The following is a 23,106-nucleotide window of genomic DNA, read 5'->3' as shown; positions in this document are numbered from 1 at the left end:
CTTTTTCTTATTATTTTTAATAGCTAGATATAGCATTGAGAAGGGAAACTTTGAAAAATATAATTCTAGCAATTTCTTATCTATTTTCAACAATGTATAATATAATAATTTGTCACCTTTACAATCATCCAAAAGGTTTCACTTCCTCAAGTTTGTGTTGACTAACATAGCATGACTAGAAGCTCTTGTGGTCATGGTTTGTTTTCACCTGTATTTTGTTACTAATTTTGACTTTGAAAGCTACCTTTCTCTGGAAAGAGAAATTTTTGTGTTCTGCTGTCTCCAATTTAAAATAGGAAAAATCTGCATATGAAGAATGCATTTTATTTATGTATTCAAAATATGTAGCTTTGTTCTAACTGCCTGCTGTGTTGTAGCCTCCTTCCAGATGGTAGAGATGATGAAATAATTGTATCTAAGTTATCATATTATATAAAAATGTGGAAATTCTTCTATTTCATGAATAGTAGTTGAACTTTTACCAGAGCAATATCAAAATTTCATAAGATGTGTGTGTATGAATTTACATGTGCAGCTGGTATTTACAATATACATATTTCAAAAGAGCTGTTTATTGTATGCATAAGTCCTGTAGTTCTACCGATTGTTGCACTCATTTGCAGTTGTTCTTGCACTTACTGTGAGTTATTTTTGCTTAAAGTTCATTGATTACTTTCTATAACTAGGTATTTTTTAACTTTATTTTGAAAGGGTTAGTTTTTTTAAAAAATAGTGTACGTATAGGGCTCTTGCACAGTTCGTTATAACAGGGGAAGTCGAGGAACCTTTATTTCTGTGCTCGCTGTTCTTTCATCTATTCATGAGTTTGTGTTGCAGCACTCTCAAAACTAGCCAGCTGCAACAAGGCTTTTACCATCCCATACCAGGTTAACTTCAATAAGTAGTTCCCACACCTTGCCCCAGCACAATCACCAATCCCTCAGAAGGTTTCAAAGGTTCATCTACCGTCCATGCTGTTTCTTCATACTCTTCAGGCCAGTCCACCCCATTTCTTCCCTCTGCTGCATCCTTCTCCTTGTGTCTCCTACCTCCAGGGTACTCTCTCTCCTCCCTCTGCTTCTTCCCAGTCTCTTTTCATTGGCTTAGAGCTATTTAACTACTTAACTACTTAGCAGGAACCTGCCACAGCTGCACCTTGTCCACATCAGCCAACCCACCGCCCCTGAAGCCAGCCCACAGCTGTATATTGTTAATTAACCCAGCTTCATTCCTCTACAAGTTTGTATTTGGCTAATTGGATTTTTGTTGGCTTTAGTGGCATATCGAAGAGTTGAAATGTGGTCTGAAGGGCGATATGACTATGAGAGAGTTCCAAGGGAACGTCTCCCTCCAAGGATTCATCCTGATGTAAGTGTATAGTATGTTTCTTTAGCATTATATCGTTACACTGTACCTATATACCATGACTTGTACCATAAGGGCTGGATTTATGTACATGTTTAAGTTCCTAGTATACCCCAAGTTCTGTTTTTTCTCAAACATTTAAGCCAACAATCCACACAGAGATAACAGTATGCCTACAAAATTAAATCTTGTATTTTTTTTCAAATCTATTGAACATGTTTTTTAAAAAATTGCATTTGATAATTACACCAAAAAACTCAATTTCTTTATGTTATTAAACAGGGGTTTTAATAACTTCTGGAAAACCAATGGCCATACTATGTTATATTTTTCCACAGACTTTTTTTTTTTTTATGTCATTTGACGTGGTGAAACAACTGCTTGTCACCAATGCAGTTTTTTATTATGGTGCTTTAAGTCTAGAATGAAATGCGTTTTCAATATTTGTTATGAACATCCTTGCTAAAGAAGCTGTGATTTGCAGCCTTGTAAGGGAAGTGCTTATCAAAAAGTGTGTTGATGGAAGCCTACTTTGTAGGGATGGAGAATTCTACTGTATGTTATGCTTGTAAAAGCAAATGCAGAAGCTATGCTTACTCTGCTGTAGAATAGCTTGAGAATGGTTTTAGAAAATCTCTGTGCTAAAGAGTTGGGTAAAATTATTAATCTTTTTTCTCCCATGTTTGAAGTCTTTAAAGAAGAAAGAAAACAGGGTGTAGCTTTGTCTTTTGAGCTATTGCACTTAAATAGGACTTTTAAGAATACTTTTTGATATTTCTGTTTACATGCTGTGCAATGTACGTTTGTAAAAATAAAAATTCCAGGTACCTGTGCCTGTTATCTGGCTTTTCTTTTAACTCTTTTAAATGTTGGGATAGTAGCATAGCTGGCTTGGCATACTTCAAGGGTTCCCTCTACTGTATTTTCAGCTTGGTAACTAGTTACGAGTCTTCTCTATTGAGTGGTGTATTAGTGTTTGGCTACTCCGTGACATTTTTAACTTTTTACAGGCAGCAACAAAGCTGCTGCATTTCCAGGCACAGGGTAGTTAGTCAGCTGGTTCTCCACAATATTTATCAGTAATAGGACATGAAGAAAGGCAAAATCTATTTTCACAGATATTTTTTTTTAATCAATGTTTGACTTGACTAATGCAGTGCTAATTTAATTTAACCATTATAACAGTGACATTCCCAAATTCTTAGTCTTTCCGGCTGTCCACAGAAGAATGCATGCATGGCATATGCATTATGAAAATTTACTTTACAATTTAAAAGGTATGATGCATTCATTTTGATCCAAAAATTAACTAGATATTTCAAGGATAGCTTTATATTACATGTGTTTGGAGCTGGGGATGAAAAGACTAGCTGAATACACTCCTTTACCAGTCAATACTATCCATCTGCACCAAAACAACGCCTGTAGTAGCTGGGCAAACCAAGACCTGTTGTCTGTCTGCCTTACTGAAAGATGTATAGGAAGCTCTTTCTCATGCAGCTCAGCTGATTCAAGGTAGTTGGCAGGCAGTTTCTGTCCTCGCAGGCCTGTGCCATTTTATCTGTCCATGTATAGAGGGCTGACTTTAATTTTGACTGGACAAGTAAAATGGAATTAATTTTATTCAGTCTGTGGATGTGTTTAGCAATGTGCTGGTAGGTTAGTGCATTGGAACTGAGGCATGTCAATGGCACAGAATGAAGTATCCCTTGTTTGAGAGAGCAAGAGACTTGTTCTGATCTGAACCGGGTACTAGTTATGTATCAAGTATAGACTGTAGTAGAAATACTTGCTTTCAGATCCTGGTAAACAACATAAAGTTGCAAGCCCTTGACCCAGTTAGCTGTAAGTGGGTACATCTCGGGCTTTCATTTAACTGTCCTTCTGTATGTCAGTATAGTTATGTGATGGGGACTTCTGGGTGAGGCTAAAGAATGGAGCAGTTTTATTTTAGCTTCAGAGCACATTTTCTTTGTAAGATGCCAAACTAAAAAAAAAAACAAAACAGCAAACAAAAACCAAACCAACATGTGGAGGATACTGAGTGAGGTAAGGGTAGATCAACCATTATGGCTGTATATGAATGTGTATGTAGTCTCTACTTTGCATCAGTCTGGCTGTAGGCTGGCTGTGGATTGCCCTCTAGTGAGTTTGTTGGGTGCTCTCTGAAATCAGAACTAACTTTTTTTGCATGACAATATTTAGGAGTTTGTGAATTTAATGTATTTTTCTACAAAAACTACTGGTACATTAGATTGTGACTTCTACCACTGTTAAAAAATCTAGTTTGATTATCTTTCCCCTCCAAATTGCACATGCTAACTCAGGTTTCTGCATTTATAGTTTGTGTTTTTAAGGCTCATGGAAAAAATATCTTGCTGAAGGAGGAAGACTTAAAATATATAATCTTGCATTCATGTTTTAATTTGCTTTTTATTTGCAGTTGATTCATATACTATAATCATATAATGGGCTCCTTGTTCTACAGATGTTACAGGTTTAACTTTCTTTATTGCATTCCTAAGTTAACGTAAAAGTCTCTGAGTATGTATATATGTGTATGTAGCTAGTGCTGAAAAAAAAAGTAGCTGATGCTTAGAAAGTAGCTAATGCTACTGCTTTAAATTTTCAAAAGAAGCTTAAAACCATGTTGAAAATTTTCCTTCTATAATTAAACTTGTAATGCCAAAGGATTGCATCTGAATGGTGTCCGAACCAACTAATTAGATTTAGTAAGTTATTGTGCCATCAGACTGTCATGACTTTTACGGTTTGTTGTTCCCTTGTGCTATTTCAGCTTTAAGGTTATTATAGTCCCGTATTATAGAAATAACTTGTTTTTACTTTTGTGTGTTCATTACAGATTTCCAGCTGTTAAAAGCAATATGATTTTTTTGTTGTTGTTGTTGTTTAGGATGATTACCATAGAGTGGTAAATGTTGTGCCCAAGAAACCACCACTTCTTGAAAGACCTGGGGATGGCAATTACAGTCGGTATGATGATTACAGTCACACTGAGTACAGAGACTATGAAGAGGGTCGCAGTTTTGCCCATGATCGAAGAAGTGGCCCTCCACACCGAGGTGTACGTAAGGTGATTCTTCTTACAAGTTTATGATGGTTTTTTTTTGCATTAGTGCTTGAATACTGAAAAATTAAAATGTTAGTTCAGACAGAGCATTGATGTTACTGCTATTCTGCTGCTATGAACCAAAATAAAATTAATAGAAAAAACATCTGGCTTTTGATACTTGGTGCTTTTTTGCAGTTACTGTGCTTCTAAGACTGTTGTGATTATATGGTAATAGCTGTTTGCTGCTGCTTAGGATTCCTAGCTGCTCTGTTGACTTAGAAAAGAGCCCTTATCCCCATCTGTGGAAAGCACAGAGTCTGAACTGGGAAAAGTGGCCAGAGGTCCTCTCTGTAGTGCAGTGCAGTTATCTGGATGAATAGAAGAATGATTGCAGAATCCTTCTATTTAACAAGTCCTTGCACGTGCAGCTTGTTGAATGATGTCTACCTAGCCTTCTAATTGGCACAGTTGTTCACTTGTTTAAATTCTGTCCTGATGCTGAATGCATATTTTTTTCTCCAGTACCTATACTTAAATACAAAATTTATGGTCCGTTTGAAAGGTCATTACTGTTGCCTTCTCCAACCCAGCTATTTGAAATTCTGTAGTTTCAAGCTATTGATGATAATTTACATTTCAATGAGGAATTTTTTTCTTTTTTTTAAGTCATGCCTATGTATATAGCTTGGATTTTTTTTTATTTTTTCTGTTTTTTACAGTATTGCAAAGTTGTTCTCTTTAGTAATGATAGAGGGGGAATATAAGAGGAATGGGGTAGAGTGAATAAACTGAGAAAAAACTTGCTGTGAATAATTGATACTTTCTTTTAGCTCATTAAATACTTTGGTTTTGCAGTAAATAAGTAGCATTTGGCAACTAACTGTACCTGACATCTGATGTTTAGATACATGTCACACAGTTGTTCTACATGTATGTTTTACAGGATGAATCGGGTTACAGATGGCCAAGGGATGATCATCCTATAAGTCGGCAGCCTGAGTACAGGTATTTTATAAGACTTTACAGTGGTGTCCTGCATGGACTGGGGCTATTTAGGCCATTTTTCTTTGTTATCAAAACAGTTTGTAGAGCAGAGCAGTGAAATAGCAGGGACGTAGGAAGGGACATTGTTAAAGTAAAAGATGATAGCGGAAAAGTGGTTTCTAGTTCTGTTGTTTGAAATGTGAATTAAATAAATGGTATGACATGAAAGTCTCTGTTTTACTATTTGTTTAGTAAGGGTAGAAGGCATAATGAGGGCATCTTTAGGCATATTAGCCTGGGACTGTAAGACATTTAGTGCATCTCCCTGGTTAGTCACATTTTTTACACGACTTCACTGAATTCTTTGGTCTAATATTTGCTTCCGTGACTGTAGTACCTTGAGGCCTCAATACAGTGGAGAGACACCTGTGCCATTTTGAAGGCTGGTGGGGTGGATGATAGGATCATGAAGTTCACCATAGCCTTGTTCTGACCTCCCTGTTTTCTCAGCTGGACTGATGAGTGGATATTTCCATTGTACATTATGTTAATTTCTGCGAACACTTCTTAGTGTATGCCTCAGGTTCCCATCCGAAATGTAAGGAATAATATTAAACAACAGGGCTGTAACATACATATGCTTGCAGCGAAGCTTGACATGGGATTATTTGATATGATAAATAAAGTGCACAGGGTAGTGTTACAGTCAATATTTATGGCCAAGGATGAAGCTCACTTTCAATATTCAGACAAGAATTACTTGTTAGTTTAACTGAAATATTAGTGGTCTAATCTAAGAATGTCATCTCATGGCTGTACTTTTATATGCCACTTCTCAAGTTGTCTGCTGTTATACCAGGCCTGTATTTCTGTATACTGCATCATAGTAGCTATCTCTATAAAACTATGGCTGTACCGTACAAAGATAAAGAAAAGAGTTAGCTACAGACACCAAACCTGAGCTGACAAGCTTGCTCAAAGCCTCGCTCTTGAGGATGTGGCAAACTCACTATGAAGCTGTTAAGTAGCAATGGCGCTACAGGGCTACACAGTTTATTTGTTTGACTGTGATGATTTAGATGTAGCATAACTATGTTATTACATAACTTCACTGTAAAAAGAAAATATCTTTCATATCCCATAAGGGTCTTTGTGCACTAGAGTTCTCTCAAGATTGAACTACTGGGGCCAGAAGCAGCAGTAAAAGGTTTTGAAAAATAGTAAGTGTTTTATAGAAACTTGTGTAAAAATTCTTCCATCTTTTTCTCCCACTGTGGAAGAATCAGGGTTGTTTAAAGCTGAAAAACAACAGCAACAAAACAGAATTGAGAAGAGTGCCAGGCAGTTTATTTTACGCAGAACAAGAGTGACACCCAGTGGTCAAAAAGATTTTCTTAAATGCATCCTGATTTCTTCTATTTAAAATGTGAGGATAAAATGTCAGCTTGTTTTGTTGAAGGCTTGAAAAATGTGTTTTGTGATAGTCCCATCTGAGTCTTTATTATACATTTCAGAATATGTAATGTTACACAACTGCAGTAACACTATGAAAGAACTTCATGAAGGTGCTTGGCCCAGTTGAGGCTATGGGCATGTATTTGCAGTTGAATGAAGCCCTACTGATTTATTATATAAATATGGATTAGCATGTCAGAAGTCTGATTTTACTGTTACTGTGTTCTTCTGTACATAATCTCAGATATAAAATTCTGTGATCAGAATGTTAAACAGTTGTTGAATTGCATGCTTTGTAAACTTAACTATGATTTTTTGCTGTTGAGCTATGTAATGATCTCAACAGATGAAATTGAAGTACAGTATTTGGTATATGTTATCTCCTGTGGTGAAAATGCTAATTACTTTCTATTTCTAATTACTTTCTAGTTACTTTCTATTTGCACTATAAAACATGAGATTAAAAAATTATCATATGCAAAAATGCTTTGTCTTTGGATATGATGAAAGTTACTTTGGGTGAGTTTTTCTGGAGTACATATCTTTTTTTTTTTTTTCCTCTGAGGTAGTAGAAGCAGATTAAGATTATTTTAACCAGAAGTACTTTTTAAAGAATTGCATGGAACATGGCGAAAACAAAGGTGTCAGTGTCTTTAGGTTCACAAATATAAGTCTTACAAAGTTAATGGGTTTTCATAGTCAGTACAGTGATTATAAATATTAAAAATAATAGTTCTTTTATTGACAAATAATCTGTTTTCTTGAGTGTTCTTAAAAACTCATTCAGCAGCTAAAAAAGTGCTGTAAGAAGTTGTTTGTCGATGGGATGTTTAGCATTTCCTCTTAAGCATTAATCATTCACATTTTCCTGGTTTGAATTTTGGCAACTTAACTGTCAAAAAGTAGTTTCTGATCTTTTATTCTTTCCATTTTTCTTTCCCCATCTTTCTTTGGAGTGCTGAAAAGCATTACTCAAAATTTTCCCAAAGTAAAAGAAGCTGCTTATCTGGAATATAAAAAAATCCTTAAATGATGCAGAATTTTGGGAGGTGAAAGTTTCCTGTGTTGAAGAAACCAGCTGTTAGATTGCTGATGTTGTTTCTTTTGTGGATTTTTTTTATTGTCTTTTAAGCTTCTTGTCTTTTCCTTAAAAATAGGAAGTGCATGCTTACTTTGCAGTTGCACAGCTGTGGCTTGAGCTGTGATGTGGCTCTGGATCAGCAGCAATTCTCCATGACTGATGAGAAGATAGTTGAGGTTCTATCACTTGGCTTAGTCATCTTTTTTCCTTGCTGCCTTTCTTCTTGCAGTGATGTGCTCTGGTTTGCAAACAGATGTCATTTGCCAATAGTCTACCATTGAGCAAAGCATTATTGTTGCTTTTGCGCTTTCTGGACTGCTGTGTTCTTGAAAGTTGTTATATGTAAAAAAAAATAATAAAGTAATTCAGAGGATGTGCTGGGCATAGATTTCAGAATAAGTTCCCATCCCTTTTTTTCTTGTTCTGACTTAAGGGATTCTTGCTGGATTTCTGAATGCCAGGAACTGATGTGACTTCTGTAACCTTACAGTCATAGCTTGGTTTGAAGTGCCTCTTGGTTCAAGCCCAGTTGTTATGTATAAAGAATTGTACATCAAAGCTGAATCTTAGTTTGGAGAACAGAGAATTTTCTGCACACATAATGACAGTTTTAATGTCTTGGTTGCTGATGCTATGAGAACTGTGAAACTTGGGAATGATGAGAGGAGTAGAGATCAAGTAACACATGACTTCTTCGTACGTTTATCTTTTACTGATGTTGATCATTTCTGGGTCTGTGTTACTACTTGTCTCTAGTGATATATCACACTCAGTTATTCAAAGCACTTGAATTCTTTTATACATGTTAGATTTTTTGAAAAGTTGAAAGGAACTGTGCTGTTGAAGAACTCCAGTTTTACAGTATGGGCCTCATAGCAATGGATTTTGCATACAAGTTCATTTTTATAAAGTCAGATGAACTTTTCAGTTTGAAATGCTTTAGAAGACTGTTAGCTGCTGTTCACTTTAGTCATACCAAATTTTAATCCTTCTGAGTGCACAAAGCATTACTTCATGCTTTTTTTTTTCAGCCAAACTGAGTTCATAAGATGTGAAATATGTGAAACTTGGCAACTTAAGATGGGTAAGACTCATCTTCAAAGAGAAGTTACAAAATGACGCACTTGTAAATCCCAGCTATACATGCATTAAATTTGATCCTTAAAATTATCCGAGGTCCAGATTTTTGTAAAATGAGGATTGCTATATTTGAGACAAAGTACTGTGCATCAGTAGTAACGTCGGTTCATATAATACACTCCTGAGAAGTGGCTCACATAGGACATTTTTAATATCTCCTCTCAAGCTGTTGATCTGAATAAGTCTTCCTTTGTTAATGAAGGAAAATTGCTGCTATTACTTGTGTGGTTTTGTTTTTTGGTTGTTGGTTGTTTGTCCGTCCCGTGCCCCCCCCCATGCCCCATGTCCTGTATTAAATTAGGAACTAGTTGTAGTACAGTCTTTAATACTAATGCATTTATATATATAAAACAGATCTGCTTGTCTGTGGAGTGCACAGGAAATACTTCGTGATAATAGAAATAATAAAATAATTTTGATGCTAGAAAGAAAACTGACAAAATATTGAAACAAATTTAAACAATGATCTGTGAACAGCTAAGATTCACCAGTCAGTTCTATATTTTGTTTTTGAAATCTTTTAAATCAATGGCATATTGCCTTTCCTTTGAAGATTTTATGTGGCTTTCTGAATGATAAACGTGCAGTTACATCTTTAGGGTGGTAAAACATAATATACCCCAGTTTTTGTAGATGCATAAACCTTCACAGTGAGATTGTGTTTACCAAAGGCCATGGAGAAAATTGGCAGGAAAGTGTGGGATAGAAGCTGAGCAATCCTGGCTTTCAGATCTCTGCTTGAACTACCCTTCATTTAGTGATTAACTCTTTGCAGGTGCAGTATGTGATGACAAGATGTTCTAGAGGAGTGGTCTGAACATTGTACACTAAGAAGAAAATTGTTCTTTGGCAAGAATGGTTATTTTAAACCAAAACCGTTGATGGGCGAGTCTTCAGATAGAAGTTAAGGGTCACTGACTTGTCTCTCAATAAAGTAGGATTTAATATTCAGGGTTCAGATGTGCCATAGGCCAAGGCAGTTATCTTTACATTATCACTGTGCAATCACCTTTGAATTACAAGGGGTAGCTTATATGTTGGTTTTTTCCCCTCCCTGTATGTGTTCTTTAATGAGTGAAAAACTGAACCTGGTTAAATATTTTATACTAATTTAAAACAGTGTATTATATTGAGGGAGGTCTTTAGGCCTTGGATTTAAACTTTTTTGTAATGTAAACCGATCTTTGTCTTGCTTATAGAATAGAAACAACCAAAGGGATTTATGAGATGGTGCTAAAAATGTACATAAGTGTGCTGTTCTGTTGCAATATTTGACAGGTCTTAAGGGACACCATACAAGAACCTCATTCTTCATTTAAAAACCTATGTGGAGGGAAATAAATATGGCAGTTACCCAAAGAAAATGTTCTTGCTTTTGACAGAGATTGATAAGCAGATTTCTAATCATATTCATTAACACATGCCTTTTTCTTTTAATAAATAAAATCTCTGCCAGAATATTGAACCTCTCAGGTATTCACACAAACTACTAGAGTAACTTGTTTATTCATATACGAAATTACAGTTTCCTTATAGTAGGTCGTTGTGGTAGATTCGTTATACCTGTCTACAAATCCAGGCAAGGACTTGTCTGTTGAAATCTTTAGTTCAGAAGACCCATTGTATTAGGCTGCTAGCTAAATTAGTTTACCTTGGCTTATGATATTTTTGGGGGGTGGAGAGGGGCGTTAGAACTTTCTGGAACAACAGAATAGATAACAGGTAAGAGTAGATTTTTTTTTTTACATTAAATATTTAGTGACTTCCTGTTATACTTCATGTCTCATGCTGCAGTCTTACCGATTCAGTAGTTGCTATATTTTCTTTGATGGCTATTTTTGATCCACCACCTCTTTAGCTCTTTTGTGCTTGGGACAACTGGTTTGTTTGCAGTCAGATTTCTGTTTTATAATTTGATTTTTTTGTTACTTGGCTGACATTATATATGTCTAATTCTGTTACTAATGCTTTGGGTTCCTTTGGACCATGGTTTTTTATTTTGAATGGGTTTTAAGAATGCAAATTTTCTCATGCAGCTACCACTTAGCATTTTAAGACTGCCCTGTACTGAAGGTGGTGTATAATTAAGAATATAGCCATCCACTATTGCAGGTCATTGCAATTGAAAGTAAAAAAGTTTCAATTCAGACAAATCTGGTTTTGTTGCTGTGATGGTTCTCTTTCCTTTATTTAACTTACAACCCAGAGACTTAAAACTACATTATGTGGGCACTGGCTGTTTTCCTGCTAAGAATACTGTGTTAAAGTAAGTTTCTGCTGTTATTTATGCTGGTGGGACTTGGTTTGTATCTAGAAATATACTAGGAACTTCTTCAAAGCTAGACTGCTGTCACTCCACTTCTGAAATGTTTGTCATTTGAGAGAATGGGGAGAAAAGGAGAGACTGGTGGATAGGGTTTCAACTGTAGAATATTTTTGCCTCGCTCTATAATGTAAGAATAGGAAGAGGAAGTAAAAATTCATCTTATTTTCAACTGGATTCTTTGCACATTTCAGCTAATTATGGGGTTATTCTGTAAGGTGACTGTTGCTTTCACTGGCAGCTAGTTGTAGTTGTTCAGTGATTGCTGTTTTAAATAATTTGCCTAATGATTGACTGTGATCTTTATTGAAGGCCTGTTTTCTTATATTTCTTTGTGGAATTTCTCATTCCAATTCTAAAAAAAAGGTTTTCTCTAGAAAATTGCTTACTAATAATTTTGTTCCTTTTAGAGGGTCTTGCAAAACTCTGGTTTAATTGTTTATGCAGTTTCCATCTCAAGTTGAGGAGAAGGAGTTTAAAGTAATTATATATGCTGTATTGATAACGTAAATTCTTTTTCTTTTGATCATTTCTCCTGAAGAGCTTCTGAGTTCAGTGCCAGTATTCCTGCCATTCAACTGAGACCCTGGAACCTCCTGCATGAGTCTGTGCTGTGATTTATTATTTTTTTTCTTTTGTCCTTCTAGCTGGTGGGAGACTCCTTTGTTGCTGGTTACAGAGGGTTCTGGCTGTTCTGTTTCATTTCAAAATAATGTCATGGAAGCTTTGTTTTTCTAGTCAAAACATTTCAAAGTTTTTCATATGGGAATTGTCACATTAGTAGAACTACCCACTACCTGATTTTTTTTCTTTTTCCTGCTAAGCTTGTAAATATACAGCATCATGCAGTAGAGCTTACCCTTTATATGAAAAGTAGAATGGTTCTAAATCTTGGGTTTAACTCCTGCTGAAAGCCATAAGAGAAAACTGGATAAGCTTGTTTTTGAAAAGCATAATTAGAAATAGGTAATTTCAGTCTGATTATGTGTGTATGGTATTTATTATTCTTTGGTCCTTTGAAATGTTTCAGTTACATTTAAATATGGTCTGTATGTTGTGACTAAAGGATTGGCAAAATATTGTTTGGACTAAAGACAGGTAGTATCTTCTCAAAGAACACTTTGCTATTCTTAAAAACCTAGTCTCAATTGTTGTTGAATAAGGAACAGCTAGGTAGTAAATTGAGTTGTAAACATTTATTTGATAAAAATTACAGTAAACACATTGAATTTGGTAACAAAAAGCCTAGAATTTCTCATCATGGCAATTCTCAACTGCTGTCATGCATTTATTCAGCTTGCTTTTGATCCAGAGCTATGTTATGTTTTAAAGATCTATGACTTTTTGTGAGTACAACTGTTTCCTGCTGCAGTTTTTCTAAGAATGTAAATTGTCATATGAAATTGATGTCATCATTATATTTTTTAACAGTGATTATTGCATGAGAACTGTTTACTACAGCTGTTAGTATGTTATGATAAACGTGTAAGGGAAAATTTGATAATGTGTGCAAACTCAGTTAAATTTTGTCATAACAGATTTGTTGCTTAAAACTAAGTCACATTTTGGGAAAATGATTACTTTCTTATCAATGATCTTTACATAATGCTAATAAACTGTAAGGAGATCCTCTGTTTCCAATGTATGATAGGGCAACATGCCTAAAGATTATATACCTTTACACTGTAAGATCTTGGCTAACACTTTGCTTGAAAGAAGACTTGAAAAAGCAAGCTCATCTGATCCAGTTTTATAGTTAGCATTATAATCAGGTGGTAGATGGTATCAAACTAGCAAGTTAATGCTGTATTGGGAAATAATGAGGCAAACTCCCATGGGTAGCATATGATTATTCTGGAAAGGTTTCCTAACAAATATGTTGAAAAACAGCTTGGTACTGAGAGACAGTGGGGAGAGAAAAAGAAGGGAGTCTCCCTTCAAGTCCAGACAGCTACTGTTAAGATGGCATCTAAGTCAGTCATGTCAATGGCCAGCCAATGAATTGGCTTAATGAATGTAGTCATGGCTTTCTCAGGATGGGGAGTATTGTCAGAGGACTTGTACGTAATTTCCCTTAGGAAGATAGATTTTTCATCTGTTTGGTTCCAGGCACTTGTTATGTTTTGAATATACTAAACATTACAGGGAATTTAGTTCCCATTGAGAGAGGGTGGGAATACTAGGATACAGTAAAGGAGAGGAAAAAGTTTGGTGTTACAGATAGCATAGACATCCTTTTGTTAAGCATTTTACTGCAAAGAGAAGGTTTTTGATATGCAATTTCCACCTACTGCTGCATTTGAGTGTATTATGATCAACACCTGAGGAAAAGTTCATCAATAAAGCAATTACATAATCTCATGCCATTGGTATTATTTTTAAAAAGTGATGCTGTTTTTGCATGGTAACAAATTATTCTCAATGCTAGGCTTGACATTTATTCAGGATATATGCATGTATAACCATACAAGGTTCTTTCCCTTGTATATGAAGCTTTGTAGTATTAGTTTGTGAGTTGATAAGAAATGTTTTTGTCAAAGTGGAACTCAGTGTTGACACCATGACATACACTTGTGTCAGCCAGCTGTGGGAATGTCCTTCTCTTCTGAAATCTGACTTTGAACAGTTGCACGTTAAATGAAGTCCTACCTTACCTAGTCTACTATGCCTAATTATTTTTGGAAGTTATTTTTGAGAATGTGTTTATACAATTTGGAAGTAGAATGGGAAAGTTATTTTAATGAGTTACAGAATGGTTTTGGTTGGAAGGGGCCTTTAAAGGTCATCTAGTCTAACCCCCCTGCAATGAGCAAGGGCACCTTCAACTAGATCAGGTTGCTCAGAGCTCCATCCAACTTGACCTTGAATGCTTACAGGGATGGAGCATCTACAGCCTCCCTGGGCAACCTGTTCCAGTGTTTCACCACACTCATAGTAAAAAAAAAAAAAATAAATAAAAAAATCTTCCTTATATCTAGTCTGAATCTACCCTCTTTTAGTTTAAAACCATTACCCCTTGTCCTATCACTACATGCCCTACTAAAAAGTCTGTTACCAGCTTATTTATAAGCGCCTTTTAAGTACTGAAAGGGTTGCAATAAGGTCTCCCTGGAGCCTTCTCCAGGCTGAACAACTCCAGCTCACCCAGTGTTTCCTCATGGGAGAGGTGTTCCATCCCTGTGATTGTTTTTGTGGCTCTCCTCTGTACCTGCTCCAACAGGTCTGTGTCTTTGTTGCGCTGAGGGCTTCAGGGCTAATGCAGTACTCCAGCTGGGGTCTCACTAGAGTAGAGCAGCAAACCAATTTGGTTTGATGAAGTAGTAAACAATGTACATGTTCTACAATTTTTATCTTACTAGATGCATTTTTTGGAAGAATTGTGTACAAGGATTATTTAATGTAAAGGATTACGTTAACAGGAGATTGAAGTGACAAGCAATGAATTGTCTTCAAAAACTCACTTCAGCTACTGTTAATTTTATCCGTTACTAATACTCCTTTCTATTTAACAGTATGCTGTTTTAAAAAATTATCTTTGCATCTACATTTATCTATCATTACAGCCAGAATATTGTTTTCAGTGTTACTTAGATATGTATGTGTTGTTATTTTTGAGTCTTACTGATGCTAACTTTTAAGTACTATAAAATTCTGCCAAGGGACCTATTTTATTTATCATAAATAAATAACAGTAATGAATGCAGTAAGGAGACTGATCTTCCAACAGTAAAAATCTATTTCCACAGCAGTTTAAACCTATCTAAGCTGGTGCTGTGCCAGTCGTTCCCTCTCCCTGGTACTGTTTCAGGTGGTTGTACTCTTCAGTGAGCTGGTCCTGCGTGCTAACTCACCACAGTCAATTAAATAATTATCTACCAGTTTGGTTGCCTGCGAGAAAGCATCAATGCCAGCTTAGGCATGGAGTAGTAAAATGGATTCAAGGAAGGCCGGGAAGATTGCGCTTGTAGCAACATCAGTTTGAATCAGTATGACTTGTGGAGCTATGTTCTGAAGTTAACTGTTGTTAAATCACTGAAATAACTGAAGACATACAGTAGTTACTGAAGGATTTTTAATAATGAATTTACCCAAGTAGCATGGCTTGTTTTTGTGTTAAATAAGTTCATATTTGTAACAGATAGGAAACGACCTAAAAAAAAAAAAAAAGGCAAGAGATACTGGTGTACATTATAGTGATTGTAAACTGTAATCAAAGTGAAAGAAAAAAGCAAAGTGGGAACAAAAAGGTAAAGCTATGTAGCTGAATAATGTATAAGAGAAAATGTCTGTCTTAACTTGGGGCTTTGTGATTCTGAACAAACTACATACATGACAGGAACAAATGAGAGCAAACAAAGAAAAAAACTGGTTGTGGTACAATAAATTTTTTCTTCATATACATATAATGTCTTTTATCTTGAGAAATCCAAAAGCAGAGGTGGTTTGCTAACTTTTATTTAAATTTGTTATGCAAAAGTCTGTACCACTATTACAAAACTGGTGCATAAATGAATGAAACTTATTTGACCTAATTGTTTCAGATCTCACTTTAAGAATAAAAGCATAGCAATTTGTGGAGCATTTTTCTGATACAGAGAAAAAAGGAGTGTTTTTCTGATTTATAGATCTCATTAAGGGATTTGGAAAGGGGGAGAAAACTAAATATAATATGGGTATTGTGTGACAGTATTACTGACATAAGGTATTACTGCTTATAAACTTCTTCCACAACTTGCTCTTTCCTTTTGCAGCTTTTTATTGATAGGGTTAGAAAGTCAATCACAAGGGCTGATCAAATCAGTATGTATTACTGCAGTACGCTACTTGTTGCTTTCTCTGACGAAAAGCCTTAAGAGCTTCTTTAGCAGATATTTCATGGTTCCTGAGTTCTGTTTAAAAACTTTAAACGTATTCTTTGCGAAAAAGATTAGTAGTTTGCTGACATAAAATTCATTATGCCCGGAAAAATGTAGTGCAAAAATATATCCTTCTTCCTTTCAGGTCCTTAGTGTGTGTAATAGACAACTGCTTGCCTGCATTGAATTGCTCGACAAGCACTGAGTGTGAAGTAAAAAACAAAACAAACCCAAAGGAAACCCCCAAACAGCCCCCCACAAAAACCACCAAAACAACACCCCCACAAAACCAACAAAACAAAGAACCCCACTAGACATACACACACCCACACCCCCCTTTCATTCAGAAACAAAAACATTCTTTTGTTTTGAATTTTGGCAGAATAAAGTTGTGTGACTCTAAACAGCATGTGTTTTCCTCTGCAGTCTCATGCCTTTTTCCATACTGATTAAGATCTTTAAAAATTGAAATTTATTTTAAATATTTCATAGAACTGTTTACTTGTGTTTCATAGTATGTTATTGACCACACGTGCTTGTTCTCAATACCTTTATGCTTGCTTTGGGGTAGTACTTGGGAATGTTTTCCATGTCCTATACCATCAATCCCGTGTCCTTTGGTAGCACAGGGAAACTTTCTGAAGTAATTTTCTCATGTGCTGGTCTCGGTGCCTGAGGCAGGATGACAGCAAATGTGCAACCACCTACTTAGGAAGGTCTGTCCCATTAGAACTTTCTCTAGAAGCAGTAATGATGACCAGTTTCACTGATCTGTTATGGTATCAGGAGAAAAAAAAGAAAGAAATATGTGAAGATACTGTATCATGCTTCCTGTCTTCCTTCCAATTTTAAGCTTGTCTGTTGAGATACAAGATTTGAATGGTTTCCATTTTGAATTAAGTCTATTTAGGATTTGATTCAGTTGGTACTATACTGAGAAATTTTTTCGTTGAACTAGTTACCTGAACTGCTTGACTGTTCTGGGGTGACTGCGCAAGAAGTTGAGAGTATGAGATCCAGCCCAACGATAGTGTCTGTCAGTAAATATTTGATCGGTGAAATTCTGTGTTGTTGTAATTGTTGTAGCTGTTAAAAGAAATTGTAACTTGGTCATCACTTCATGCCAATACACACTTTGGAACTTCAGTCCTATGATTTATTTTCTATTGCAGAGAAATTGCAGAGACTTACTTGGCCCTTGTTTTCAAAAAGAAAAGAGGCCAAGATCACATGCATTTGAATGCAATTATTTTGTCTAATTTGCTCATGGTTTGTCTAATAAACATATTTTGTCTTTATTCTGCATACAGTTGTATAAAGCTGTTTGCTCTTAATTCTTTGGAACTTAAATCTGTGTTTTTCTGGACTCGTAACTCTTTCTTTTTCCTCTGTCCTTATCTGTATGCTTGACCATACAGAAAGAGAGTTTGTGTTTAAATATACTTTTATTGTGTATGCTTATCTTCCAGCAAGTTTAGTGAAGTACATTATTGATGACAGTAGAAAAGAGCGTACTTTTTACTAAGGATAGAGAGGAGTATGATCTGATCTCCAGTTTTAGCTGGGTACATCGTTTTACTATTCAATTATAGGACACAGAGGCATTTCTCTCTAATGTTGCTGTAATACTCAAGTTGTCTAAGTTTTATTCCCTGATCTGTTAAGATGTCCCCAAGGTTGGGGGTAGATGAGTTTAGTAGCTTTTATATTGAATGAGGTGGGCAAGTGGCATCAGTGTGGGGGTTTGGTGTTTACGTATGGTAACTTCAATAGTACCACATGCAGCACAAAATTTGTGAAGCATTTATAAATTTTTAAATTTTTTGTACATCTAGTTATCCTCCTGTACATGAGATTGCCACTGTTTTGCAATGCCCTTGCCTTTTTAGCCTTCCTGCAAAAAGTCATTAATAGGATTACATTGACTAGTCCTAATTACGTTAATTTCATTTAAAGCAAATGCAATTATCACTTGCAAGTACTGCAATTACTTGCTTAGCCATAAAACATTGAAAACAAGTTGTCATAAGAAATCTGTTGTCATTTCAAATGTTCAGATGAAAGCCGATGGAACCAGATGCAATTACTTCTGTCTACTATGCTATAATTCACTGCATTGTTTTAGCTTATGGTAAATGAGCATAAAGATCTTTGGACAATAATAAGATTAACTCCACTTTAGAGACTTATTTTAAAGTAAACGGTTTGTTGCACAAACGTATACTGCATGCTTTGGAAAGAGAGGGAATGAGTTTGGGGAGAGTGGATGGTGGCTGGAATCTTCCACAAGTTTGAAGATGTTAAGAGTAGAGGTGTTCTTGACTCTTCGTGTTTGCTTTTGGAATGTTTAAGACAGCAAATCTTTTGAGAAACTTAGAGGTCAGGGGTGTAGTATATTTTATTAAATGTTTTCTACATCATCTCAGTCACGTTGTTAGTGACACAGTTAGTTAGCTCTGTTAGTCTCTGCACTGTCCTGACAACACAAAAGGATTTTTTTTGTTTCACTTTTCCTCCCCCTTCACTTTGCCTATGTATTATGAGACAGTGTATTGAGTTAAGAAGCGTAGTTCAAATCTTGTTTATTTCTTTACACTGAAGTCTGGAGTCTTAGGAGATATGTATAATTTCCTGAATTTATTTATAAAATGGTGTGAGTTACTTTTAGGCAAGGTTAGTAATAAGCCCAGGCCAATAAATTGAATGTCTACCCCCTTTGACAAGAGCAATAATCTTTCTCAGATGGAAGGGGTCACATAAACTTCTCTGTTGACTTTTTATCTAGGTGATAGGCTGTGCTTACCTGTGAGTTACTGAAAGGACCTACAGTTTTGCCTCCACAGCAATATGCTGTTGGTTGCCAGTCTCTTTGGTGCAGCATCAAAAGCGTGAGTTACGTCCTCTATGGCTGGACCACTTCGTAGATTAATGTTTTAGTTGAAAAGATGGATGTCTTGGCATGTAGAAGTCAAGAGAGAACTGTAGGAATGAAATACTGCACACAGTTGCCCAGTAGCTTGAATACAATGAGAGCAAAGTAAGATTCCACTTGCAGTATGGGCAAAAGTTTTGTTTGTATATGATGCGCTTTCATGTACCCAAGTACACCTCCATTCTCAGGCATTTCACATCTAGCAAGTGATTGAATTTTGCCTTTATGTACTCTTAAAGTACAAAACTGACACACCAGTTTGTGTTAGTCTTTGTTTCACATAGCTTAAGTTGTACCTCTCCCTTTTGTAAATTAGAAGGCTTCCTGTAGCCCTCATTTTCCCTCAACATTGCTGCTGAATGGTTTTCAGGGCATAAAAGGGCAGGGAGGGACGAGACCAGAAGTACTCTGTGTGGTAGTGGTAATTTAGGAAAGGTAGTGTCTCTGATCCTTTGATAACTGAAAATCTCCCATGTTGTATTCCCTTGGTCTTCTGCTATTCAGAAAGCCCTACCTTTGCCTATTCTGTATTTGTGCTTTTTCCCCTGGGAATCTGGAACTGATGTTTAACTGAAATAATTCTCAGGCTTGTGCTCTTCTCTCAGCTGCCCTTGGTGGATGGTATATCAGGGTATGGCTGTTTACTTATAAAATTGCAGGAGCTCATCCAAGATTATCCCCTTTGGTCAAGTTTCATGGAGGTTAAAAATGCTAATGCTTCCTGTTGTAATACTGCTGAAAACTAAATTGTGCTTTCAGGACTAAGTGTGAGATATGAATACAAAGTATAAAGATAAGAGGAATTGTATATAAAAGGGATTAATCCTATATTTGTTGTTAAGGGCACTAGTTCTATTTTAAAGTTATGGCCAAGCACAAAATTTTGCATCTCTATTAAATATTGTCCCTGCTCAATAAACCTTTTGAGTATGTGTTGGAATCTGAAGCATGTGCTTAACTGCTTTGCTGAATTGAGGCCTTCATTACCAAATTGCAGGTGTATGTTAGCTTAAGTATTGAAGGAAAGAAGAAAAAAAAAAAAAGTAAAACAATCCTTATTTTGTTCTGTTTGCTATATTAATGCAAAACGTCAGAAATGCTGTACTGTTGTTGTCTGAAACAGAATTAATACTGTTAATGGCTTGAGTTTTCAGCATAAGATCCAGTTAAGAATTACATGGAATGATGAAATGACAATATAAGAAATGAAAGAGTTTCTACTTTTTTATGCATAATGTTATTGTAGAATGAGGCTTTAAAATGTTTTCCTGTTTAAAAGTGTGTTTCAATGATATTTTGTAAATTTACAAAATTCTTATGTGGATACTAGAGCATTTATTATATGTGTGCAATAGCTGGGGCTTTGTAAAGGTTTCCATAATAAACTTCTCTGTATACTAGTGCTTAATAACTTGGTCATAAAAACGTGTTTTGGGCATAAAAGTGATGTACTGGTCTGCTAGAACACTTGTGCTTCTGGTCTGCTAGAAAACTTGTGCTTTAAAAATAAATGACATTATTTAAAGAGAGAGATTTAGAAGGAAACTGAAGAAATAATGTGTTGTACCTAAATCATTCTTGATAAATATTTGATCTGTATGTTCTTTAATGAATAAAACCCAATTAATTAGACAAAATACTTCAGTGCTGAGCTAATCTTTCTAGTATTCTTAGAAAAGTTTGAACTTTTGCTTTAAGTCTGTTGCTACATAAAATGTTCATACATGTAATGTAGCTGAAAAATAGAGAACTAACGCTTTATCTACATCTTGTATGTTTGAGAACTCGACTGGCACCTTTTAGATACTTTTTTATTCCTAAATTTAAGTGGAAAAAGGGGTTTGAGTGTTTCTTCATTAAACATGTTTTCTCAGTCTCTGATAATTTCAGTTATTTCCTTCTGAAAAATCTCCCATTAATCTATACATATCCTAAAGAGTAGTGGCCGAAGGTGGGTACGTTGTTGTTAGGCCCTTTAAGAAAGTAGGATTATCCTTCAGTGTATTCTAGGGTGATTCATTCTTTGATGCAAGTATCTATACAATGGCTACTGTATAGAGGCTATTTAATAGAGTAATGTTTAGCAATTCCTTAATTGCTTCTTTTGCTGGCTCACTTGGGAAGAAGAAAGCGTAGCAACAAATAGAAGAAGAAAAGATGTTTAGAAAGGAAATTAATACTGGGTTTTAGCACACCTGTTAAGATACAAATCCATGTAACATTGTCTTGTATCAGTTTTGGTGTGCAGACCTGTAAAATATCTTTTTCTGTAAGATAACTATAAAAGGCCTGTGGTCTGTTAACGGTGAAATAATTTTTTAATTGTAAAACCTGGCTTTGCTTCACTGGCATTTTACTGAAAACCAGGGTTACTGAGAGCTATTGATTCATACTTTAGTTCCGTATGAAAATTTTCAAAAGAAAGATTTTTCTTTTTGTTACTATTTTCCTGATACTATATTCCATCTGGAATGGGAGAAATAAGCTGAAGGATTGTCTATATTTTTACTGGATATCCTCCCACCTCAGTGATTTTTCTGTTGCAGAATAACCCGAATGTTGCTTGTGGGATGTTTGTGCTCTGAAGCAAACCACTCATGCCAATGTGCTTTCCATGCAAAAAGTAACTCAGTGCTGTATAAAACACATTGATGTAATAGCATTTGTATTACTGTGGTGGTACCTGTGTAGTTGCAGTAGTCCAAAACACCTTTGGCACACTGAAGTCCTTTGTTAGCTGTCACAAATGTGGGCCTGTAACATGCTATAGGAATTGTACACTAGAGGGCTTTTTTTTTCTTCATCAACATAAAATTAGCTATAGCTACACTGTGCAAAATAAGACCACCAGATCTTTGCTTGTCACTGTGAGACCTTCCCTTATTTAAAATATTGGACTATGATGAGAAATAGAGAAAAACAATGAAATAAGGTGCATCCTGGCTTACTGTAAATGCTACAAATCTTTATTTTTGCTTAGCAGTACTATGGAGGAGCTGAGAAGTACTTGCTTCTCTTAGCAATGTGTCTTCTGACCCAGGCAAGTGTCACAAGTCTAGATTCAGTAGGTGCTTGTGTGTTTGCTAGCTTTGAAATTCTTCAGGAAAAGTTCAATTTGATACTGTGTTTGTGACCTTTACGTATATATGTATATTAATATAATTTGCAGGTAACCGGGATGTTTGGGATATGGTCTGGAGTAACAATATATAAATTTAGTAGAAAGTTTTGATGTTTACTAGGTTACGGTTTCAAATCAGTTTGGTTTCATAGAATAGGGAGTGTGTGGCATTTTACAGTAAAAGTTCAAAATGAGTATTATGTATTGTGAAAGACAGACTTTTTAGTATGTATAAATATTCATATTTTCATTCAAGGTTTGACCTTGGGTGGATACATAGGCATGAGGATAGATATTCTGCAGTTTTCTTTTTGTCCTTGCTGTTTATAAACTGAAATCCCTCAGTGATATTTCCCACAGCAAGCTGTGTGAAATCAAACGAGGGACATGGTCCCTTGAAAATAAGGGTAAGAGAAAAATAGAGTTGACAAACGGTGAAATACTGTGAGCAATATTTGCATATGCATTTTCAGCTCTTGTGAATTAAGGCTTAATTTCCGTGTGGAGTGAATCTGAAGAAATAAAATATAGGAGTCCCAATTTCTTGAATGTCTCTTTCTCTTACGTAAATTATAGCTGTATATCAAGAAATAGAAAGGAATTAGCTTTTAGTGATGAAGTAGTTGAATGAAATCTGAAAAAAATTACATGCATATACATGTTTTTCTACTTTCCTACTTGTTTTTTGTTCATTGCCTAGTACTCAGTGCTGAAGATTGCAGCTGTGTCCAGCAGATAGATGACAGCTAACCTATTTGTGTGTACCAGACATAAAA

The 23,106-nt window shown here is 35.6% G+C and overlaps 1 protein-coding gene across 4 annotated transcripts in view; it reads left to right on the top strand.

Moving 5' to 3' along the window:
- The window catches only part of PPHLN1 (periphilin 1), a 70,505-nt gene that overhangs the window by 6,592 nt on the left and 40,807 nt on the right, over positions 1 to 23,106 (top strand). For 2 of the 4 annotated variants that reach the window (XM_056338893.1, XM_056338894.1), the window contains exons 3-5: positions 1,277 to 1,368; positions 4,280 to 4,450; positions 5,382 to 5,443. In XM_056338893.1, coding sequence (XP_056194868.1) covers positions 1,277 to 1,368; positions 4,280 to 4,450; positions 5,382 to 5,443 — 325 coding nt within the window. Of the gene's footprint in view, positions 1 to 1,276; positions 1,369 to 4,279; positions 4,460 to 5,381; positions 5,444 to 23,106 lie in introns of all 4 variants that reach the window. The other 2 variants (XM_056338892.1, XM_056338891.1) reach the window with 1 other exon arrangement.

This window comes from Falco biarmicus, chromosome 5, assembly GCF_023638135.1.
Source record: "Falco biarmicus isolate bFalBia1 chromosome 5, bFalBia1.pri, whole genome shotgun sequence".
NCBI lineage: Eukaryota > Metazoa > Chordata > Aves > Falconiformes > Falconidae > Falco > Falco biarmicus.
This window is presented reverse-complemented; position numbering and strand designations above follow the sequence as displayed.